Source organism: Dromaius novaehollandiae, chromosome 2 (genome assembly GCF_036370855.1).
Source record: "Dromaius novaehollandiae isolate bDroNov1 chromosome 2, bDroNov1.hap1, whole genome shotgun sequence".
In the NCBI taxonomy this organism is placed as follows: domain Eukaryota; kingdom Metazoa; phylum Chordata; class Aves; order Casuariiformes; family Dromaiidae; genus Dromaius; species Dromaius novaehollandiae.
The window spans coordinates 120,437,930-120,462,783 of record NC_088099.1 but is presented as its reverse complement, the minus strand read 5'-3'; the positions used below and the strand labels follow the sequence as shown (position 1 = coordinate 120,462,783).

The window sequence follows — 24,854 nt, the reverse complement described above, 5'->3', positions numbered from 1 at the left end:
TGTATTACTGTGCTAACAAGAGAAAAGACCAGCCATTAAGTTTATGTTTCTTTGTTTTTGAACAAAGTCACATATCAGAAATAATGCTAGGGGTATGCTAATAAACAATATATAGTGCCAGTCATCAGGGAGTAAGAAATATTTTCTAACTAGTTCTAAAGGGAAACAATGTTTTAAAAAAAGGGAGAGTGATTGTTATTTATGCAATATTGTTGTTCTATATGTCAGCATCAAAAAGCATCTTGTAAAGAGCTGAGCATAATAAATCTTTGCTCATGACTGTCATTAGAGGTCTTTGATAGATCTAGATGTAGTATGGTAAGGTTAAATTTACCAACATATAATAATAAGTTTTTGGACTGCATCTGAATTTGTAGCAATGTTACCAGTATGGTCACAACAACCAAAAACAAGAGAAAAATTATTGGATCTTTTTAAACAGCAGGCTTTTCAAATTGTAATTGTAAAACTAACTCAAATCAAGTTTGTTTTCTGGGTGTCCGTTGATTTCATTTCTCTATGTAGGGATTTAATTTGGTTACATTTCAGAAAGCTAAAGTTGGTTTAAATGAAAAACAGCAAAAAAAGCTTATGATTGTTTCCACTGAGAAGCAGCCCAACACTTTTTGTTATTGTTTTAAAATAGCCTCTGAGTATCAGGAGCAATAGGAGATTTGTAAAGAGAAGCCCACAGGAACACGTAATTTTGGAGTTGACTTTGATTAGTCACTAATTTTACAGTTAACTTCGTAAGAAAAAAATGACGTATGTTGAAAAAGTCTTTGAGTTTCTGCCTAAGGGCTTGGAGTAGGAAGATGCTTAATGGAGGGGCACTTTGTCTGTCTGGGACAAGGCATCCAAACTTAGGCACTAACAACATATCCAGCAAGTCTTTAAGAATGTTTTGATTCAGAAAAAGACTTTTTTTAACATAATAGATAACACCTGCTACGTAATACTCTTCAAAAGTTAGATATACACAAGGCAAACTGTATTTTTCATTGCACATTAGCTGGTGAACCCTACTTCTTCCCCAACTAATATATATTATAAATCTGCGATTTACCACATTTGTGTCAGCCTTTTTTGAACTTTGCATTTTTTAAAAAAACTTTGTTGGGGGGGCTAATATAGGCAAAGTTCCTGTGGCTTTGTAAAAAGATACATGTCTCTTGAATTACTGGCCTGATTTGCCATTTCAGGATTTATCTTGTATTCATTGCGTGTTCAAAACAATAGTTGAGCTCTCCAGGACTGTTACCTTAAGTCTTTAGTCCTTCATACTACAATTGTGCAGTTGAATAATTTTATGAATCTGAGCTGTCTCATTAGATGCCTAAGTGATTGCAGATTTAAGGTCTTAGGATGAAAAAGCAAAATCTTAATGGCTGTTTCTTCCAGCTGTTTTGTCAATGAGCTTTAAATTTTGAATGTGCTCTTCAATTTGGCTTTTAAAGTAGTGCTTTCCAATATCAAATCTCTGCCAGTTTAGGTCAAGAAAATAAGAGAAAATAAAATCATGTTCTTAGGATATTGTTGCTTAATCTGTAGCGTGTTTTGGACAAGTGATATATTTTGTGGAAAAGTGAAATAGCAGAATTAATTCAGAAGACACGAAAACATTAGTGAAAGACTTTCCATATACACCAAAGAGAGCAAAGTAATGCATTTCCTTATTTATAATGAAATTTGATCTGTATACACAATGATTTGTAAGTAAGTTAGGCCCAATCTAAAGTGGCTGGTAGGGTGGCCCTTTGGTTGGATTCCAACCAGCCTTCTGAGTTTTTGGGAATGTTGGAGCTACTGCCCAGATACAGTAACATTTGTCCAGACTGGCAAGGATTTTTCCCTCCTGGCAACCTGATGGACTACTTAAAATATATAGTGCAGAGGAAACTCTGCAGCCCAGTCAAGAATGAGGAAGAAGCAGATTTATGATATCTGGGTTCTGTTCCTGGCTTCACTGCAGTTCCGGGGTAGGGCCAATCCATTGGTGTAAAAGGAAGGATTCACATCTCTTTCAGTGCTGTTTCAATCACACCCCAAATATACTCTTTGCATTTTGCTTTCCATGAATATAAAGCTGATGTTTTAGCAATATTGGTCTGTCCGTGGAGTTAGGAAGCTGAAAAAAAACAATCTCTAGAGAATTTCAAGAAACACAAATATAAGGTGCTACAGAACTGCAGAGTGTTGTTATTTAATATTACTAATTAAACCTTAATGAAAACATTGCTGGAGAGCTTTAAATGACCACTTTGAGCTCAGCATTTTAAGTTTTAACGAAATGGTTCTGATTGTATGCTTCAGTAAATTTTATCTACCCTTGTTTCTTTAGAAGAAGACCTACCAGTGCATCAAATGTCAGATGGTTTTCTACAATGAATGGGATATCCAGGTTCATGTTGCAAACCACATGATTGGTAAGTGAAGCATTAAACCTTCTCAAAGACAGATAGCCATTTCTCTTACTCAAGATCATCATTGCCTCTAAAATTAAACAGAGTTAAGGAGAAATTAATTGTGCATCCATCAATGATTAACCTAGGCATGATTGATTTTTTTATTCATATTATTAGACTTGATAAAGCGTTAGCATATTTTATTTTCTGCAAGGGCTAGTTTAGACTTCTGCAGAGAATTATATATCCACTGCCAGTCAAAACACAGGTGATTAACAAATTAAACTTCTAATCATTTTTGCATTATTGAAAACAAACTAACAGGAATGGTTAATGAACTGGATGTTAGCTTTCCATAGAGTTTTAGACAGGTTTTAATTTCAGAAGTTATTATGGTAATGATACTACTGTGTACTTCTCAAGCACCTTGGTCCAAAATCAAAACTGGTGAGTTTTTGTCGTTAGGAAACATAAATAATTCAAATGGCCATAAAATGGTATTGTTTGTTGTGTTTGAGCAATCTGGAAACAATCCTGAGTGTACCTATAGACAATTAAATACTATCACTTATTTTAAAAAATAAGGAATTGTAGTTTTCAGTAATGGAATCTGCTCTTTAAAGTAAAACCATTTGAAAAAATCTTTTAGGATTTGTGATCCAAGCATGGCTGTTACAGCTGTAAATTGGAATGAAACAAAAGCTGCTTTTTCTTTGATATTCATATTTTCCTATTATTTGCTTATTCCCCTAGGATTACCCATAATGTTTTCAATTTGGTAACCACTCAGTAATAGCACTAAGAGTTCTATCAGCCAATTAAATTTATCAAGCACATCATTTGCCCACTAATAAAATAACATTGCCAGCATTGTCTCATTTTGTTTTTAGCCTCTTTTCCAAATTTCACGTTTGGAGACAGAGAGGAATACCATTGATTATATACTCCTACTTTCCTTAATGCTGTTTTTTTGCTACAATAATAAATGCTGCTAAACACAGAAGGAACTGTATGGTATAAAGTCAATAATCACGTATCCAACAGAAAAGAAGTTGTTTTCTTTTTTAATTTTATAACTCAAAAATACTTGCTTGGTAGTAGTTTTTTTCTTACAAGGTAACTTGAAAATTTCTTCCATGAGCCCGAGTAATTTGGCTGTGCTATAAAAGTTCCCTGCCAAAACTTAATAGCTCACTTTTCCTAGGTATTTTGTTAATAAGTTTTAACACATGTAGAGCATGAAGATTTTATATACTCTTCATAAAAATGAATAAACACAAGTGAGAAGCTGGTTTTGTAAAGCAGCTAAGTGATTTGCCTGTTGGATTAAGCCTTAGTTTTGGTATTTTTGTGTCTTTGGGGATGAGATGATTTGAACTGCTTCACAGTATTCAATCTGGGTCAGTAACATGGAATTTAAAAATAGTCTATTACCAACAACAGAACTCACCATTTCTGTTATTTTCTTTGGATACAAATTAATTGCAGCATACGGTAGATACTGAAGTGGGACAGGGGAAAGGACACTTTGTGGATAAGGGTGATGCTGGAATGTCAAAGTGGTGTGTTTCCTTGCCACCCAGTTCCCAGCTCCCTCCTATTTCAGCAGAGCATCCTTCTCCTTTCCTGAAATACTCAGATTTTCATTTTTTTAATTTTATTTTCTGGATGAGTTTTAGTAAAGGGTCAGAATGGGAGGAGAGCAGGGAGGAGAGAGTAAGTAAAGCAAGACAAATCCAGTTATTGTCAGCCTGCAGATCTGAAAAGACTGAGGTTTTCTTAAACTGAGCTATGAACTGTTTATGTTTTATTCCTAAAAAGTTGGATGAGGTTGAATGAGAAAGAGAATCTTTAAAAAAAAATCTAATTCTTTTTGCCTGTGTTATATCTAATCATGCATGATATTGCTTCATGACATAACCATAGTGACACAGATTTACATGTGCTTAATAAAAAAATATTCCCAGTGAAATAAACAAGGAGCTTGCAAAACATGCAGGGAGATTTGCTGGTTATGCTTGTGGTAATCTGCGTTCAGTGGAAGATTCTTATCTGCACTTGCAGACTTAACTGTGCAGCTCCTAATGATGCAGCCTTGATAAAGCATATGCAAGGGGATTTGTGTTGGGGTGGAGTAAAAGGAATATCAGCATTTCTGTTCCAGAGAGTTTGGAATGTAACCTCAGAATTCGAAGCACAGGGAAAAATAATTTCTGATCTCCAGTTCTGTTAGCCTTCTCACAGCCAATTGGTTCTTTCCTTAACTATCTTTCTAATTTCACTCCCTGCTTCACAGGCGTTTTTCCAAGACCATATTCAGTCTAGAGGGAAAGGTTCAAGAGGTGACATTGAGCTGTTTAAAATTGGCCTTAGTTTATGTGTATCTGTAGGTGAGCTTATAGTATATAAATAATATAGAAAACATGCACACAAACACATTTGTGTAATATAAAGCGTAGTCCACACATATACGCAAAGATACCTGAGTGCATATCAATATGCAGACCAAAAAATATAATAGAACACTTAAGTAAATATTGACTTGTGGCTGCGGCCCATTTACCAAACAAAAAACCCTGGTGGCCAACATGCCTTGGTCCCTCCCTTTTCTATGTGTGCCTGATAAAATATGTCTTGCTGCCTGCTTTCCCAGTAGGAAATTGGCAGAACAAGATGTAGTGTCTTCACTCCTCTAGGGAAGAGAAAGTGAGAAAGTTTCAGGAAGAGAGAAAGAGAAAAGGACTTTACATGCAAGGGAAAGGGAAGGTAATCTGGGAAGGCAAGGCGCTAAAAGTCAAGGGGAGTGATAATCCCTAGATCAAATGTAGGGGCAATAAACACCTTCAGGTCCAGACATCATGACACAGTCTCAGGAACTGTATTGCCTCTCGGAGTAAAATGTTAGCGTTATCTATATTGCAATTATTGTTGCATGTAGGTTAGTTTCTTCTCACCTGAAGGACTCCAGATGAGTTCAGAGAAATGAGAAAAGGAGAAGCAATAGCAGAGGAGAAAGGGCAGGGAGAACAAAGGTGAAGGGAATTTCTACTACTGAAGAAAAGCAGGCATAAATATCAATTAATAAGGGAAGAAAGTACATGGAAAAGGGGGAAATGAACTCTCACAGGAAATGGGAAAGATAACGAATAGAAGAGAGACTAGAGAAGAAAGGAAGATGGCGGGAACAGCTGGGACACAGGACAAACAGCAAGAAGGTGGATGGTCATCTACCAACCTCCACTCGGAAGTAGGTGGGAACCACTCATGGAGATACTTGCTCAGCCAATCTAAGGCTTGAGTGGTTGAGTTGTTGCTCGCCAGCTTTTTAGCAGTTTGGGGGCCTAGAAGACTTGCCAGTGTACCCTTTAATTATTGTGACCTTTGAGTGCGATACCAGGATATAAGCTGAGTTCATGCTGCTGACATCCAAAGAGAGAGGATGCATTATGGAAGGTCACTAAGGCAAAGATATGTTTAAAAAATCCCGGTCTGAAACTTAGACTTTTAAAAAAGGCAAGTGGCATTACTTTGTTGGCTAAAATATCTCCACTGAGGGTAGGTATTTTTAGGTTGTGTGTCTGTGTGTGTTTTTGTCTAATCAAATATAATCTCAACTAGACATTTAGCAAGGGAAGAGGGATTAGAGGCTATTTGAAAAGCCTCTTACTCTTCTTTGTTAAGAGGGTATATAGTGTTTTTACAGATTTTGTTATACATTTCAATCAATCCAACAAGAAGGATCATGCCACCTAATGGAAAATAAAATCTGTGGGTGACCCAATGAAGTGTAACCTTAGGTATCTTTGACAACAAAACAATTTACATGTTATTATACAAGTTAGATATCAAAAAGATTTTACAGGGATGGCTTTCATCAGTAATTACATGCTCATTAGTTTTATAACTTCACAGTTTAAAACTATTCCGCAGTCTTTAATCTAGTCTTCCCAACATCCTGGTGATGAGATGGGGCAATAAGCCTTTTCCATCGGATAGGTGAGGACAAAGAGGGTAAGAAGCAAAATTCCTTGCTTAGCGTAAGCGACTGAAAGTTCAAGAGTCCTGACCACCATATCCATTCTCACTTCTCTAGATGCTGTGTTTTGTCAAGCAATGCCCATGTTTGCTTAAACTACACACTGATTCAAGCTTAGGCTAGGGGATGCTTGTGGACAGAAAGGGAGGCAAAGCATTGGCTTTGTTAAACAGGCCCTCTGTTTAAGCATTGTTTTGGACCTAGATGTAAACATGTACTTTTGTTTGGATAATTGTGAGGATGCTTGCCAAATGAAGGTGTGATTGTTGGTATATTTATTGAAATCTATTAATAAAACAATTTCTCAGCTTTGTGTCTTCTTTGAGTGGAAACAGGAGGAAATGTATATTCAGGCACATTTTATATGGTTTTAGGAAGTGCTGGCAAACAGTAATTCTTCAGCAGCCGTACTTCTTTCTTCTACTTTTCTCTCTGAGTGGAATCTGTAGCATTTCTAGCAGCTTTCCCTGAGAAAATTCTGTTACTGGGTATATGTAGAAATGAAAGCAGCTTTCTGGTATCCCTTTGTTTCGCTCACATAGTTTACAGTTGGCATTTGACCTGAGAGTGTAGAAAGAGAGTATGCCATTGTTGTGGTGTTTACTGCACTCCACTGCTCATCTTCTGCCTGCTATTTTAAGTAGAAAACCTAAACATTATTTTTCCTCTTCAATTCCTTTATATCTGTAGTACCTGATGCACTACGGTGTAAATAGACTAAATAGTTGTTATAATCCCTAGGATTTTGCACACACACTCATACAAAGGGGATCAAAATCGAGGGTGTTCTGACATGTTTAACTCAGAAAAGGAATTACTCCATATAAAATTATGAGGCTCAAAAGCAGAAGTGTAAATTTGTAAGTGGTCTGAACAAAGTGCTGTTAGGCATGAGATAATGTAAAGAGTTGACATTGCCAAGAACTATTTATGAAGAGCTTAATTTTTTTCACTCTGATAATTCTTGACCAATAATTACCAGCTTCTAATTATCTATTTTAGTTAGAAAGAAATCTCTATCACTATGGAGGTTGGCATTGCAACTAGCGCATAAATCCCCAAAGAGGTAAATGTGTTCCAAACAGCCACAAACAACTGTCTCATGAAACACAGTGAGCAAATTGCGAGCCGCTGGCTGTGCACAACAGAGCAGCACATTTACCATTGAGGACTGATCAGGCTGACAAAGAGAATGATAAAAGGGGGGAAACAGCCACAATCTTTGTAGTTTGCCGCTACTTATATTGATGGAGAGAGCAAGCCCCAGTGTCATAGCAAGAGCTGCGACCCCTCTGAAAAGCTGGCGAGGAAGAGTGAAGGAGGTGACGGCCAGGATTCAGTGCTTTTTCACAACCCTACTTTTGAAAATTTCTATATAGGTCTTTTCTTATGACTAAACAGACTTTTTTTTTTTTTTTTAACCTTTTCAGTATCAGCATAAAACACATTTTGTGAAGTCTGTTGTGGTGAAGGGAAGAGCTTGTTTCTGAGGGGAGGATGTTGTGTAGAATTTAGCAAGGTGGCAGGTGTGAGCGGGGGGTGGGAGGAAGCAAAGGGCAAGACGAAAAAATGCAAACACTGAAGTTAGGAAGCAAATGGGAAAACGGGACCAAACAAGCCTGCAGGTGACAGAAGGATTTTGGTTTACAGCAGTAAATACTTCATCAGGCCCCAACTAGGCAAATTTGAAAAGAACAGTATATGAGAGTTGGGAACTATTAAGTTAATTTATCTGAAAAGAAATGTTGCAACCTTGTTTTGCAATAACAAATAGTATGTAAGCATCAGAAGATATAAAAACACATTTTAGTGCAACCCATGATTTTCTTTTGGTGACAGTGATATAAATATATATAATGTATATATGGATGTGTATATATGTGTGTATGTATATGTATATATAATGTATATATATTTATATATTTGTGTGTTATGTGGGTGTGTATGTGCATGTCTACATTATGCATGTATTAACTACATGCATAATAAATCTATAAAAATAAATCATCTTATTTGCCTCCCGTTTATGCAATGTAATTACTGTTCATGTGGACAACATCACTGATGTCTAGACAAAAGAAATACCTAAAAGATCAGCCTCCTGGAGCCCAGTAAGGCTTTAGCCTGGTTGTAAAATCATGTGGCATTCACACATGCTATATTTTGTGTAATGCCTAAGGTCATTAAAAAACATTATTTTCCTTTCACATATGCAGAAAACTGTACAGTGCAACTAATACTTGTTGCATTTTGCTGATCTCAAGTATCACCTCTTCAGATATAGCAGAATTACCTGCTATACAGTAGAACGGACATTGTGAAGCCTCTCTTACCAGAGGTTTTTCCATGTTTGGAGAAAAAGAATCCAAAGATACGCATCTACACACTAGAGGATGAAGGAGGTGAAGACTTCCTTTGTCTCTCATCTTTCACTGATTCTTCAGTAAGAGGATGTGGAAACTGTCATTTTATATGGAAGGAAAAGATCATACCCTCTTAGCATCAGAAAATCATTTGGTCCTTGGGGATCTCCTATTTACAGTCAGAACTGGCAAGAAGTTGCCAGAAAGTTAGAGGAGACTTTGTCATGTTGTCTAGAAAATGCTGAGATGTATATGAAATATCCAGAAAAATCAGCATTTGGTATGAAATCTGAGAAAACGTAGGCTTATTTTGTGATGAGCTGGGTTAAAAAATAGATGAAATCTGTGCTGTTTAATACTAACAGAAAGCTACTCTCATGTGGGCAATGCTGGCTTATTTGAAAAGCCCATAAAGGGTTTCTACATGGACCATACAAAAGGGATACTTTCTCTTTAATAGCCATCTGTACAGGAGAGATGAGAAGTGGGCCAGGTCATCTCTCCTCAGCTGTCATGATATTAACGTAGGTAATGGAGCAAGCTCTGCGTTCTGCTGGGTGTTGTTTTTCATAGATGTTCATCGATTTACACAGATAATTCTATTTATTTCTTAGAGTTGGTCCAGGCAGACCGGGCAGAATAGCAAACACCAAAGCATTTCAAATGACTTTATCTTTGTTGTTTTGTAATGTAACTTTTGTCTAAAAAATGGTGTCACACCTACTGTGCAGATGGCTGCATGATTTGTAAACCAGCCAAAACATTTAAACAAATGTGTGATCTGGGGATAGATTAAATAAAGGATAAAATGGAGTGTGGACCACAAATTCTAATAATCAGATGATTTTAAGTTGTGTGTAGTGTGGAGCGATGGTAACAGTGATAGCAGGGAATGCTTGCCAATGACAGCAAGGTGCCTTACAGATCTCAGGATGGAGCCTGTGGCCTAGTAGGCCTCGGTTTGAGAGCTGCACATTTGCTGTACAGCTGGCAGCTCTGTATGGGGACATCAGATAAAACTTATGTAAAATGAAGTGTTATTGCTTAGTATGAAATTGTGCAGAGAGGGAATTTGCAGACAGTAACTGAAAACAGAATTCATGGTACCAATGAAGCAGACTGTAAATATGAAGAGGCTTTAATTATCTGCGCAATTTAACAAAAAATCCAAGATGTATTCAGAAACGGCAAAGGCAGCTGTAAACATGCTAGAACAGCACCGTTCACTGTGCTTAAAGTTATGTCACCTATCTGGGTTACAGGCTCCCCTCTGCCCCCCGAGGGGTATGTGATTTCACCCACTAAGCTGTTCTGATTGGAGCTGACACTTGCATTTCAAGAGTTTGAATCGGGAACGGTTGTTTTCTTTTCGAGAGAGTTTTTTGGGAAAGACTGTCCAAGCATTTAAAATCACAAATGGTTAAGTCAAAACACAGTGTGCAAACATTTCACAATCTTTCTTTTTGGAGTGGGTGGAGAAGTGGGGGGAAGACTTAAAGAACTGCAGTAAAATTGAATGGAAATGTTCTAATGTTTAATAATAATAATAATAATAACAGAGAATTTGAAACTGTCCACAATTCAGGGAGTTCATCTTATAAAGAAAATGAAGCAAACCACACCAAAGGTGTATATCTTTCTTGCAGAAATTTCTGTTATATTAATAGTACTTGATGAAAAGGGTGCTGTGGAGTGATAATGCCAGCCAGTACTAAAGTTGCTCCTTTTCATCCACCTCCTGTAAGATTCTCCTCCTAGCTGGAGATGCGATATACTATGCATGTTAATACTTAAACACCGCGGGATGAATTAATGGCATTGTGTCAGCTTTGCCTTTTGTTCTTTTTGCTGGCCATTTGTATTGCAGGCTTTATCGGTCGCCTTAGCACATTCTTTCGGGCCATGTTTAACTGCCGGCACCGAGGGTAGCCTAACCATCACTTTTCTAAATCGTCCCTATTCTTAGCAAGGAAGCCGCTGATTCTTAGATGCAGCACGGCCCCAGGTTTCCTCCCTGCTTTTTAAGTGCAGGAAGCAAAACAAAAGGAGCCAATATGGAGAGTGGGTGTCGAACTTCAGCTGCTCATATTGTTGCATTTGGTGAGCTGACGGGGTTTCGTAGGTCACCTTTAGAATTATGCCTATGACAGCAGTAGCTACCTGCCAAGATTGCAAGGTATCTCACAGCTCGCAGGATGGAGCCTGTGGCCTGGTAGGCCGCAGTCGGAGGGGTACACATTTGCTGTACAGCTGGCAGCACTGTATGGGGCAGCAGTGTGGGCTGTTAGGGAGCTGGAAAGGAGACAAGCATGAAATTTCTTCTAACCCCAACTCTGTTTTTCTGTACTGTTGGCTGCTTCTCAGTTCCTTGACAAAAAAACCAATCAGGCACCCTTTAATCCGCCTGTGATTACCAGTGGTATAAAAAGAGAAGCATAATGAGGAAAAATGCCTCGTTTTGTTGCCTTCAAAAGCCAACAAATTGGAGTTAACTTGACAGGAAGTGGCTTAATAATTAGATTATTTATTTATTCCTGACACATATCCCCCTGTTACTAGTCTCAGGAGATCCTGTAGATGGTACGATTTTCAAGCTGCCATTACTTCGCTGTCTTCTGTGAACAAAGAAGCTACTGTCTATCAGTCAATTAAATGCACTCTTTAAGCAGAGGCTGAGAAGTCCTCAGTGGAGAGAGCCCTGGGACATTGTGGCTGATGATTCCTTTCTCTGTACTGTACATCACACTCTCAACTACAGTCCCCACAGAGATGGAATAAAGTCATGCATTAAAATATCACTTGTTGATTTGTTTGCTAATGAAGAGCCATTGAAATGTTTGTGTATTTCTGTGGCAAAATTGTTGATAAAAGGACTACTTGCTTGCATATCTTACTTCATCTTCAGTAAGAGCTTATTTAAGACTTACTAAAATTAAAGTCAACAAATTAAGGAAAAAACAGAAAGATGGATAATATTGGTTTACTTGCAATTCACATCAATGTAAATAACACCGAGGACAGGAAGAAGAGAGAAAGGGGAATAATAGTACTTCAACCATGTCTGATGTAATTTTCTTCATTAGTAACAATAAGGATCTCTTTTTTCTATTCTGGTACAGTAGTGGGCACACTTATTTCAAATAATAAAAAGCATAAAAATATGTGAGGCATACATTGAAGGTATCCATTTAAAAATAATCCTGGGCATGTAAAAAAAAAAAAACAAACCAACAATTAAAAAGAAAAATGGAAAAGCTGATAATTTTTTTTTCTTTTCTTTTGGATTTTAAAGATGTCCAAGTAGCAAAAACTTCCATTAGTTAGAGAATTAGAGTTAGAGATTATGCAGCCAGTTAGCCCCGTATTTGGGAAAAGTGTAGCCATTTCAGGCTAGTTAGTAATGCTAAGGGTTTATGCTTAATGCAAAATGAGAAAAGTTGCCCAAGCTGGGGATTCTGTGATTAACTTCCCCCCAGGCTTTTTCACAGAATTTCATAATCTCTCTTTGTCCTCCCTCTACCCCTCCACCCTTCTTCCTCCACGAGCCCAGGTCGCCAGAGCCGACTACATGGCGGGGGGGGAGTTGTCTGAGGGATTTTTTAAAGAAGTTGAAGTACGTGTACACCTGTCTTCATACTGAAAATCATTAATTGGCAATATCCATCTGGAGCTGGTTCAGTTCTTGGGCTGCTCATCTTAGAGAGCTATATTTGCTCTTAAGAAATATTGATGGTGCCGTAGCAGTTCTCCAGTGAACTAGCTCTGTTCTGAATCTAGCCTCTGTATGACCATTTGCACCTGCAAATAGAGACTATAAGTGCTATAACATATGGTTATTTTCTCAGCCTTATAAAAAAAGTCACTCCTACCAGGGTTATTGTTTTCAATGAACCTAACAACAAGCTATAGGGAATTAATTCAAACCAGCCTCAAATTGGAGTGTTTCTTATTCCTATCCTGTTATTCCAACTCATTTTATTAGAAAAAGCTTAGATACTCAGAGGTGTTCTATAATAGAAAATGAATTTGAAACCCATTCATTAATTGGTGATTAATACATTTCAGGATTAGTTTAAGCAAGGCCCTACCTCCTGCCCAGTCAAGTATGTTCTGGTTAATATCCAATTATCTGCACCTTCATACTTATTATGTCTTAATATTTCGGATATGATAACCAGAAACTTGAGAGTAATGCTAATGAGGAGCATAGAACAGGAATTAACCAGTGACACACTCAATGATCCTTACTGAGGAAAGTAACTCCTTCTGTCTCCTCAGCATAGTGGGGGAGCTACCACACACTTTCTGTAAGCAGGACTTTTAATTCTGCCTTTTTGGGAGGTTACAATAATATTTACGTAAAAATCCTTAATTTCCTTGTGTTATTGACTGTGTAATGTCAGAACATATTCCTGCACACCCTTTTTCACATGTAGAATTATTTTCATTAGGCAGAGCAAGTGAAAATCAATAATAAAGTGGAATGGTGATACCTTCTTAAAATACAAGTTGAGCTGCTTAGTGATTGAATGCACCCTCTTATATATGTTTGTATGCATGTGCATATGAGCTGAGTGGCCTATTTATCATATCCTTCAGCTTGTAAAATAGCTGCTTTAGCTACGAACAAAACAGGTGTAAATGTCTGTGAAAGAAAAAAATCTAATTAATAAATGCTAAATGTAAATATTATCAAATTAGCATTTCTGTGCACAAAAATGTCGAGACCTTAAAGTTCCACCTCAGATTTTTACCTGTGAAAAATTATTGTATACCCTCTCGGTGAAACATGCAAGTAAAACCATGGGACCAACATTTCAATGGCGTTGAACTGAGTAATTCTGTCCTGTGGCCTTTAACTAATGCAATTATGGATGTAAATTCAACGTATAGGGAGAAAGGAAGAAGAAGCATTCCTTTTGGCAGATTTATTTTTCTTAACTGAGCAGCTGTTTGACTGTGTTATGCAGTTCAGAGCATTAGGAGAAGCCCCAAAGGAAATGGAGCAGTGGGCAGAGTGAAGGAGACCTGCTCAAGGGTGCAAAGCCACATAACACATTATTTTTATTACATGAATATATCTGATAGGTATGGTACTTATCCAAGAGACTTTACAGAATATGCTATTCATAGTGTGTTGGACAAAGCTTATTTCAAAACACTGCCTTATTCACTGCATTTATACTGAAAGGTACGATTTCCATGTTTGGATTAGACTGCATGATAAAAGGGATAGCATATTTGTATAAACAAACGCAATCATAAAAGACATGTACAGTGGCCAGAGTTAAGGATATGCCTGTGACATCCTGTTTTGCTTTTCTTTTTTCCATGCCTCGCCATACAATTTGAATTTGCTCACACAGTACTTTATTAGAATGTTGTAGTTCAAGACCTCAACAGTATATTCTTAATATCTAGCTGTTTGGCTAGACACCCTCTTTCCCAGCCTTCTTACAAGCAGCCTTCACAATGAACCCTCTGTGCCCTTAGCTTCATTGCTTTTCGTTGCACACCTATGTGACTGCCAAGACATTAGATAACTGTGCAAAAAAATCTCCGAAAAAAACAAATGAGACTCCTGCAGAGCCCTGTGTGATTCATTGAACAACTTGGGAGATGTTTATGTTTACTACCTAGTTAAATTAGTGGTAACACAGCCTTCTATTTCCTTAGAAGTTTGGTTAAAAAGCCTAACCCAAATATCACTTAGTGCAAAGTGTGATTTGCAAACTGTCATAACGTGATCAAATCAAAACCAGTTTTCACCAGAGCAGTTAAATACTCTTCTTTTCATTTGAGTGACATCTCCCTGCCAAATTTGAACTTTTAACCCATATGTCTCCTTGTGAGCTGTTACTCTTCAAGTCAGACTTAATGGGGACAGTATTTTTAAACTTCTTTGATTAAAATACATTCGAATGTAAAAAAAAAAGCTAAAATTTAAAAAAATGAAAATAAGATGAAATAAATGAAAACTGAAATAAATACATTTGGGCAGAGAGCTAGGTTAGAAAACTTAAGCTCAGGGATAGTTCTTGATAATGGAGAAGTTCTGTACTTCTTACCTGCTGCTGCATTTACGCCGGTGATGGAGTGTGCCTAGCAGTTCAGACCCAAATTGTACCGTCAGGAAAAATCCTTCAGGGTGGTGCATGGAAATAAGTTAGGTGACAGAAAATAGGACTCTAATTTCTATGATATGTCACATACATTACTGTATTTTACATCAACTGCCATTTTTGTGCTGCCTGTGCATCTCTTTCAACCCTTGCGATGGGTCCTCCCGGCCACCCTTTATGTTAGCTGCTGATTTTCTTTGTCTCCTTCAAACTAAAGTCTCAGTAGAAGTAGTTCTCTTCTCTGACGAGAGAACTTTCGACACACTGTAGCTGCCCTTTTTTCTGAATTGTATCTTTTCCATTCATATCCCTAAAAAACGGATTTGGAAAGCTCTCTGACTCTGAATTCTCCTACTCCATTATATCCTACAAAGTACAGTTAACTTTTCCACAGCATTGTACAGTCCTCTATCTCTCTCTTCTTTTGCTTTATGGTATCATCCCTTCTTTTAGGGGTGGGGAGGAGGAGACTTCTTTTTTTATGTCCTGCTTTCCCAAACTTTGCCTTACAGGCTAAAGAGGCAATTTTTGTTTCGTAGTGTCAAAACATGAATTAGAATGGGCTCAACTTTGTGGCAGTTCCAGCATTTCCAATGACGACTTCTGTAGCGTTGAATAAGTCATTGAAACATGAAATAGAGGTAATACTTATCTACAGAGATGTGTCAGGACAAATTCATTAATGTACATTGGGAACAAAAGTATTGTAATGCTGTAAATAGGAAGTTATTAAATTATTTTTATTTACTATTATTTCTTGGCTAATGCAGAATTCTGCTGCTTGCTTTAGGGCAACATTTGGTTCCTGTTTCCTATCCATTTCAGAAGCCAATTAAAAAAAAAAAGTTCTTCCTTCTCTTTTACTGTATCATCAGTCCTCAGAGATGTGCTCCAGCCAACTTTCATTCTTGAGATCACCTTCTCCACACAGCAAGGATTGTCCTTCATTTTTTCCCCTGACAGAACCAGTATCTGAGTTACCAGAAATTGCCATGGCATCTGTAAGTCAATAATGTTGGCTTATTCCTCTTCAGAAATTTGGCCCTTGTTGCTGCAATTCCTAAAGCTGGTGCAAGATCCATCTTTTCTGCAGGTCCTGTACCTTGCAAAAATCTCCGTCTCGGTTTCTGTGTATTCCAGTATCACATGAAAACATTTCTTTTCTTCCTTACCTACACAACAGTTGAATTGCTCTCTCTTCCTTGGTTATTGTTTAAATTTATCATCAATTATTTCTATGCTTTTTATAAAGAATTTGGAGATTCACCCTGTAAAATATATTAGCAGTCTTTAGTTTCAACTGCTCACTGTGGCGTTCACCTAAGTCTTGTTAAACATGACACACTTAGGCACCTTGAGAAGAAATTTCATTTTTTAATACTCTCTGCTGAAATTACCTCTTTTTAATCTATAATCTGGGTTATCTTGTAGTTTTAAATAGTATGCCTTAATGTTGCCCCCTTTGCATGCTGTATTGTAATGAAGCAACATCAGTAAATTGTAGTGAAGGGTGATTGTTGCATGGGGATGACTACTACACCTTGGGGTCCATTTGCACCAGATTATTTTTTTATTGTTGTTATTACATCCCATCTTCTTTACTCTCTTGATGCCAAACTTGCTGTTGGACATCAGCACAGCACTGAGGATCTCCAGAAACATTGTGAACATCAACTTGTCTCTTAGGTACACACCAGTCACTCTTCAATTCGAAGTCCTGATATCCTGGGTGACTTTGCAGTACTTTAGCGATGCCAGCTTGGTCCGTTGTCTGGACTCACGGTGTTCTTCATCATTTGCTGTTTAAAAAATTAGTTGGTTGCTGATAAAAGTGACAGGTATTTCTTGCTAACTGTTTTCAGACTGAAATGGTACTAGTTTTATAGCAAGTGCAGCATGTTTTCTCCCTTCCTGCTCTTCCCCATATATTTTCCAATACAGAAGAGTGCAAAAATAATTTTGTTTGAGCTGTTTCCTTTTCTTTTGCCACTATGTTCACATTCAAAGAAAGAATTATAGCAGGGGTGTCAGTTTATCATTGAGTGCCATGATCTCAAGGAACTTTCTGAAAAATTCAGTTTCACTCAGGTAATAAGAATCATTATTGTTCTAAGGACACAAATATTTTTATTAAAGGCATTTTCTTCTCAAAAATCTTTCCAACATACAGTGGCAATATCAAAATACAAACTTTAGCAAGGTAAGAGTGCAACTTTCAGCGTCAGTTGTACAAGAAGCAACCTTCAGTCATGAAGGCAAGTTATAAGTGATTTGTCAAACGATAAAATGGGAGATAAGTGGGAGATAATCATTCGTTTCATCTACGGGGAGGCCAGTAAATTGTCCTATATTTTACAACAACAGGGCAGCTCAGGAAACTACAGCTAACTAACATGGTTCCTAGAGATACGGAGAACCATTGCCCATTCCCATATACCCTCATCTCTGTAGTCCAGTGTCTGATACACTTAAACTGTCTGCTGTCCTTCCCGGGATTTTCTGCATTAGAGATGTGCCCCAAAGTAGAAGTATTGCAAGGTCCTCAGGCTTAATTGTGTATCTGTGTCTGTGTCTTTTATGCATCCCTTGGTAGGAACAGTAAAAGTTTTAGGTGAGGTTTTGTGGCACCTCTGTTCATCATGAATTGTAATGAAAAGGTCTGATCCTGCAAACATGTAAGTAGGCACATGATTTTATTCATATGAACGAATTCTATTAGCTTTCTTTTATACAGAATTAAAACCACTTATGGTCTTAAGTATTTGTAAGATTGGGGCCTAAATTGCAGTTCTGGGTGGTATTTTAAAACATACTCTAAATAAGGGAAAAAAAGTCTTCCATAATGAAGTCATCATCCCATCCCCAAAACATCTCAATGATACCAAATACGTGAATTTTGAGCTGTAATTTGGATTTCTTTTCATATTTATGAAGATAGCACTCTTTTTTTGTTGCAAGGCAGCTTTTTTTCATTTTCTTCTTTAGCTTATTATTGTGGCTGTGCAGCATTCCAGTTTAAATCAAGAATTAGAACTGACACACCTTGAACTGAACTATCAATTCTTTTAAAACTGACTCCAGTCCCACACTATTTGGTCGTACAAACTTCCGATTATGGGCCAGAGAGCATTGATTTTTAACTGTCATTTCTAGCGTACACACTATAGAATTGAAATTTAAACCTTACTCCGCTCTTTAATACAATTAATTTTTAATGTGCAGTAACACTAATTGAAATAGCCTGAATTTAGTAAGTCACCACAAGACATTTTCAAAAGCAGGAGTCTCCACTGAGGACTAGAAGGACAGATAATCATTGTTACAGTGTTTACAGAATAAATGCACACTCTGCAGGCAATTCCATAGGAAGAGCTTTTTTCTGTTAATTTATATTAATATATTTTATTGTGGATTTAAATTTGTTTTCAGTGATTTGTACTGCAGTATGTCTGTTGTTGTGAACCATGTTATTGTGATTTTGTTTTAATGGAAGTGTTTATTTTTATAGAGTATTTTCAGTCTTACCTCTGTATTTTTAGCATGACTGTCACAATATTATCTAGTTGTCAAATGCATTTTGATGTGCACAAAAATGTATTCAATTTTCTTCCTGTAAAATGGTCAACCATGCAGTTTCTATGTATGATAAACTCAAGCTGCATGTTATGTACCTGACTTTTTTTTCCCCCAAGGTTTGCTTTTCATATAAGCAATATATCTTGTGCCAGCCTGATTTGACTACATCACTTTTAATTTCCAAATGTGATCTTTTCAGATGTTTTAGTGGAGAGGATAGAAAGGGAATTCTAACCAAAGAGGGAACAGATCTTACACAAATTAGCAAAGATGGGTTTAATTATTTTTATAATAGCAAGATGTCATCGCTACATTTATCTGATAAGAATGAATCCTTCTTCGAATACATCGGTTCTTCTGATGAATGGGCTTGTACAATGTTCAAAGTGAGCACCAGTGCTAAGTGAAAAAAAATGGCATGCACTCTATATCATCCTTTCATGCTTTCACATTACAGTATTTAATAAGCCAATAATGCTGTTAAATATTTAGCAAAAGGTCCCTCAAAACCTTGCCATATTTTCAGATGGGATTTTGAGACTTTTTTGCCATACATAAGTAAAAATTACGGTTTGGTTCTTGAAATGCTTGTAACATGGCATATTTTCTAAATGAAGTGCAGGACCACATGGCATAAATACATTCAATAGATTTCATACCCACAGAACATCAGAACTGATTCCTGCTTTTTGGATTAAGGGTTCAGACTGACTCCTATTTTGTCATTGTTAGAAAAAAACTGCACTGAGTTTATTTGCACAGAATATTAAAACAGTATTTATACTGTATATATTATACAGTATATATTATAGCATCTAATAAAAACTCTGCAATTCACAGTGTAGTATTTTTAAAGGCTCCTCACCAGTGGGTTGTAACAACAAGTATTTTTTTGAGTTGGGTGTGATAGAAAAGCAAAGATCAAGTTGTTCTCCTCTTCCGGGACTAACACAGTACAACACTAGGTAACTCTTTTAGGTCCTGTAGCATGCAAAATAGAGATTTAATAATATAGTTGCTGCATGATGTTGTTAATCTAACAATAATAAATCATTAGAAACCCTGTCTTCTTTGACAAACGTGTGCATGTTTCAGATCCTTGTTGTATGCTAATTAATCCTCAGTAAGCACTTGTATAGTAATTAAATGTCTTGCACTTAAAGTACAGCCAAGCCCATTTATACTGTTTAAACAACTGTATTCCATGTAGAAGGAATTTGGGATTGATATGTGCTTGGTGGGTATTCTTCAGTTTCTTGGGAAGGCTCATAGATTTTGGGTGCCGTGCATGGTGTGCACCCCCCAGTTCCCCTGCTCATGTTCAAGAGTAGCCTACAAAGGTCAGGCGAGCCTGTCTGCACATAAAACCAATAGGTTTGCTGTGGCTGCTGCTTGGACAAGTAGATTATTGCCCCATGCAGAGGTGGCAAAAAGGTTCTGCAGTCTCCTGGCTGCAGTGACAGGTAACCAGCAGCTTCACAGGTGCTCAACTGCCTGGCTAGAGGCTCCCCTCCCTCGGTTGCCTAGGGATAGCTCCGGTGTTCCCATTACTTGGTCTGTTTGCTGTGTGCAAAAATTTGGGCCCACCAAGGAGCTGTACGTTGAGGGACTCTAAAAAAAGAAATACTGTTTGTGGTGGGTTTAATCTATACCTAGTTTAACATGTAGTAGTTAGTTTAACCCCTGAAGGTGGAAGAGAGTGTTTTGCTGCAAATTTTATTTTCAGTTTGGGTGAATATATGTATTTTTTTAATTTTCAGTTTGTATCAGCCACTCATACCTGCATGTTTTTAACACTGTAGAAAAATAACTTTCAAAAGAATATCAGTGTAACCTGTTTACAAATTATTTGGGTCCTATTTAAAATGTAGGATCTATTTTGCTTGGGAAATCACATTGGAATATATGGAGTAATTGTGTAAGTATTCAAAAAATCAGGGTGTTAATTGAATGGATGTGTTTGAATATATGGAAAGGTCTATATAGTTGTATAGGGTAGATGTATTTAATATGCATAGCTTGATGTATGTTGACCTCAGGTTACGAGAGTAGAAAATCCCATTTTCCAGCTTGTTTCAAATGTAGTAAAAATGCTGCTTCAGTTGCTTTATGCTACTCACATTGGGAAAGGTGCTTATACTGTGATAATTATCATCAAGGAATATTAATGCGTTCAGCATTTGTAACCCAAAAACTCATTATAGCTTAAGCTGTGCATCATCTGTGAAGAGAGAACTTTGCCAGAATTCGCTCTTCACAGGGGTTGCCTCCTGCTTGTGATGGAGTGGTCAGAGTATTGTAAGAGGTCACTTAGGCTATTTTTGAAAGCTGAAGTTTTGCAATTTTTGATTCACTACCTTCTGTCTAAATAGCTTAGCATTCTTTCCCCCCCCCCCAAAAAAAAATTTGCTTTTTCTAATTGAATGCCTGGTGAAGTGCATAAAGCTAAAAGATTGCATCTCATTATATGTAAGAGGCTAAAGGTGTAGACATAAATATTGCACATCAAGGTCATGAAGATTTCAGGGTCCATACTTCCATCAGTGTACATGGGATTTACAGAAACAACACTGTCACTCATGCTACTAGGCACTAGCCATTCGAATCCTCTGGTCTTTGATAAAAAAACGGTTACTTACTTGTGTAAAAACTGTTGGCAGTTTTAGAAGCAACTTCCACCTAAGTTCAGCATTTATATATTCAAGGTAAGAACATATCTTGGTTTCTTAATATTATTTCACCATAAAAACGAGTGTTGAACTTTTACACCTGTATTGTCTTTCTTCTGAGGTCCTGAACCCAGTTAAACAGCCTTCGCGTTTCTAAATCGTGCTAGAACAGCTTGTTTAAAGCATCAGGGCTTAATTCTTTCCTCTGTCTGGTTTCACATCAATATTCCGCAATTGACTGAGCTGATTTACATTAGTGTTGGTGAGAGGAGACTCAGTCCTTTAAGGGTTATTTTGTATTTTCGTTAGTATGTCTTCTTGTTGTAGTCTATGTGTGGCTGTACATTACAGTACTCAAATATATGCTAGGGCAGTTACAAGATAAGATGACCAAAAGATCTAAAAATAAACAATCTTCTACAATAAAGATACAGATTTTTTTTTATGTTGACTTGTAACTAAAAGCTTTCTTCCAACTAAGCACTGTTTTCAGAAGAATATCGTGTTCCCACCCTTGATAGTGAAGACTGTAGCAAAGCCAAAATTGTGTTGTTCGGTGATGTTATTATTGTCAGGATTTTTAATACGGTCAGGTTTTATTATTTCTCCTCCCCTTTACAGATACATTGCTTGTCATTTCCCATTCTTAATATTGCCTTATGTTGCATGTTGTAGTGTGCTTTGTGTTAGGCAGAGGAGACTGGCTTTGGTGGACTGCTTTGTTTCTAAGGTCAAGATGTGAACCTGGCCTTGCTCCTGGGAGGACTAGAAAAATCTATTTCATAACTTTCTGGAGGCCTCAAAGAAGGCTAAAAAGAAAAACACAAAACCCACAGGTTTAGTTTAGACCGGGTGAAGAGTTGGAGTCATCAATAGGAAGGCTGGCAGTTGATCAGCGTTTCTTGTCATAAAGGGTCCCTGCTGTCAGTGCATACTCCACTGAAACAGCAGAGCCCTCAGGAGCCATGTAAATCTTTCAAACTCCCAAACATTTGTCCAGAAATGCCCACCTTGATAGTACAGAACAAATCTGCTGATGTAATAAATTACTTGCCTGTTAAAATCACCAAAATGAAAGGCTTGAAAGACAGGTAAACACAGCCTTTGTGAACTCAGAGTGGGTATCATGGGCTTGCCCCATTAAAAACAGTTCATTGATGGGACATAACTTTGGTTTGTGTAATAGAGTGCTAATGTCTCAAAATGAATGGCTGTCCTGAACCAAAGAGATATTCTCAGCAGGTGAGAACACTGCTGATGGGAAATAATACAGTGCCATATCTGCTGTGTGGATGTAAACTTAATAATCTCTATGAATTTTGAGTAACTCATAACCCTCCTTCCCTTCCAAAGAAACATTATGAAAAGATTGTTTCCAAATCCTTCAGATATTCACAGTACTTGTGATAGATGCCTTAGTCTTTACCTTGAGGCGTTGGAAATGAGCGTGTGTTCTTTGCAAGAGATAAGGATGTAGACTTTAGAAGGAGCAAATTGTATTTTTGTGTTTAAGTTCACTGTTTGCACTTGATGTAGTGAAAGCCAAATGTGAAGAATTGCTTTTCAATATTATTTATCGGTCTCCTATATCTCAAGACCTCTGAATTATTATGCTAAAATGTTCTATTACATGTGATAAAGAAATACTGAAAATCTGGAAATAGAGCAAGATTGCATCCATCGACTTGACTGTATTTGGATTTCTCTAGCTACATCTTAAATCACGAAAAGCATCATCCTTGTGCAATAGAGTTAACATTGTTGCTGAAAAGACCAAAAAGTCTGTGTTTGCTGAGGGTATTGCAAATGTAACCATTATCCAGTTTTAACAGTTCCTCCTTTCAATCAAAAGTGTGTGTGGTGGAGTTGATTCTTAATCCACTTACACCAACACATCTACATTTCTTCAATGAGCTATAAAATAAGCAATTATGACAAAGTGTGAGGAAATGCTTATGACAAAACGAGTGAAATCAGAATTAGGTCCCACATTTATTTTAAAAATTTTAAATGTTATTTTCTTTATCCTTGTCTCACTTTTTTTCATTTTTTGCATCTATTTATCAAAATTCATGTTAGAGTACTATGGAAGATGGGGAACGGGCATGGAGGCAACATCTGCTTTTCAGTCAGACCCAGAAAATGCTTGCATAATTTTTTAAATTCATCAGGATCCTATTTCATACACAGGGCATTTTTATTTTTTTGAATATCTAAAATCTTACAACTGTATTTTTTTTTTTTTACACAATAGGCAGACATTAAGTTACTTTTATCAAAAAACAACAAATGCCATGTTTACTTATATGGTTTGTTTTGTACAAATCCAAAAGCTCAGAGATTTATTGTATGTGTAAACTCAAAACTGAGCAGATTAGATATTGTAGCATGATGTTCAAAAGAGATATTGGAATGGTAGAATTTTTGGCTTGGCTCCCTCTTCAGATGTAATTGCTGCTTCATTAGGTCTTGGAAGAGTTTCCTACGGTTAAATTTAATCAAATGGTTTAGAATGGCAAGCTTGTATGCTCAAAATTCCAATACCATTCCGAATTTTTAACAAGATTTCCCTCAAATCTTTTTAGAACAAATATTGTTTAACACTAACGGTAGATTCTGAACTAATTCATAGTAGCTTATCCTAATGAATAAAGTCTGATTTAGAATGGTCTGCGTAGGACTTGGAAGCTGAAGGGGAGTCATCTGTTGTAGCTAAAACCTGCTTGCCAGTAGCCTGTGCAATTAAGTAGCAAGACTCTGGTGCTCTTTTAGCTGTATTAGTGGGCAGGTCTGTGTTTCTTTCTGAGTATCTTTTACCCTTGTAGCTGTATTCTAGTTCACTGTGTTTTAATTAGCTTGGCTTGCTAAGCTAGCTGTTGCAGTTGACGTGGTTATCTCAAAGAGTTCACATACTTGGGAAGCAGTGAAGTACAGCCTTCTAAAGCATATCCATGGGTTTGATGGGAGAGGCTGGTATTAGAGTTTACTGAGAAATGCGGAGAAACAGTTCTAAATGACTGACATTCAAGAGGAAGATGAGGCAGAGGGGTTGGAAAGGAGAAACAAAAGCAGCAAATAGCTTGTGTGTGCCACTCTCCTGTTTCCAGCGCCACTGTACATGAAGTATGGGTGTAGCACAAGTTTACTCCAAAGCAGATGGTAAGAAAAATGTAACTAGTACTAGAAATGTGGAAGGAAGGAAAGAACAGATAAATGAAAAGAGTATTTGCTTTCTTAGACTTATGTCCAAATGTCAACTTTTAAAGGAATGAAGGGATATAGAAGAGGAGGAGGAGGACTGTTTTTTGTGCACTTGTGTACAAAATAGTGCACTTTTCCCAAGTGCACCAAATGCGTGCCCTGCGAAACAAAGAAAAACAAGGTCTCTGCCCTGAAGAGCTCGTAGTCAGGAATTTGCAGAATGGTATACTGTTATATACAGTAACAGTTTTGAGATATTAGGCTTTATTTCTGTAAACGTCAACTTATAATAACCAGCAGAGATTCAAATGGTGGGAAGCAAGTGTGGGAAGGGAGGATTGTCTAGCTGTTACTCTATTTTTCCTTTTTTTGTCCATTTTTTATACATTTTTCTGTAGCAGAGACTCCAAATGAAAACAGGTTCTAAATTGTGGCCACACGGCCTGGGTAGGTTTCCTTTTCAAATCCACGAGGAACAATGT

General features: G+C 37.2%; 1 protein-coding gene across 6 annotated transcripts in view; it reads left to right on the top strand.

The window, feature by feature from the left end:
* ZNF521 (zinc finger protein 521) overlaps nucleotides 1-24,854 on the top strand; it is a 232,229-nt gene that overhangs the window by 109,610 nt on the left and 97,765 nt on the right. For all 6 annotated transcript variants that reach the window (XM_064507330.1, XM_026095949.2, XM_064507328.1 and 3 more), the window contains one exon: nucleotides 2,342-2,426. In XM_064507330.1, coding sequence (XP_064363400.1) covers nucleotides 2,342-2,426 — 85 coding nt within the window. The remainder of the gene's footprint in view (nucleotides 1-2,341; nucleotides 2,427-24,854) is intronic.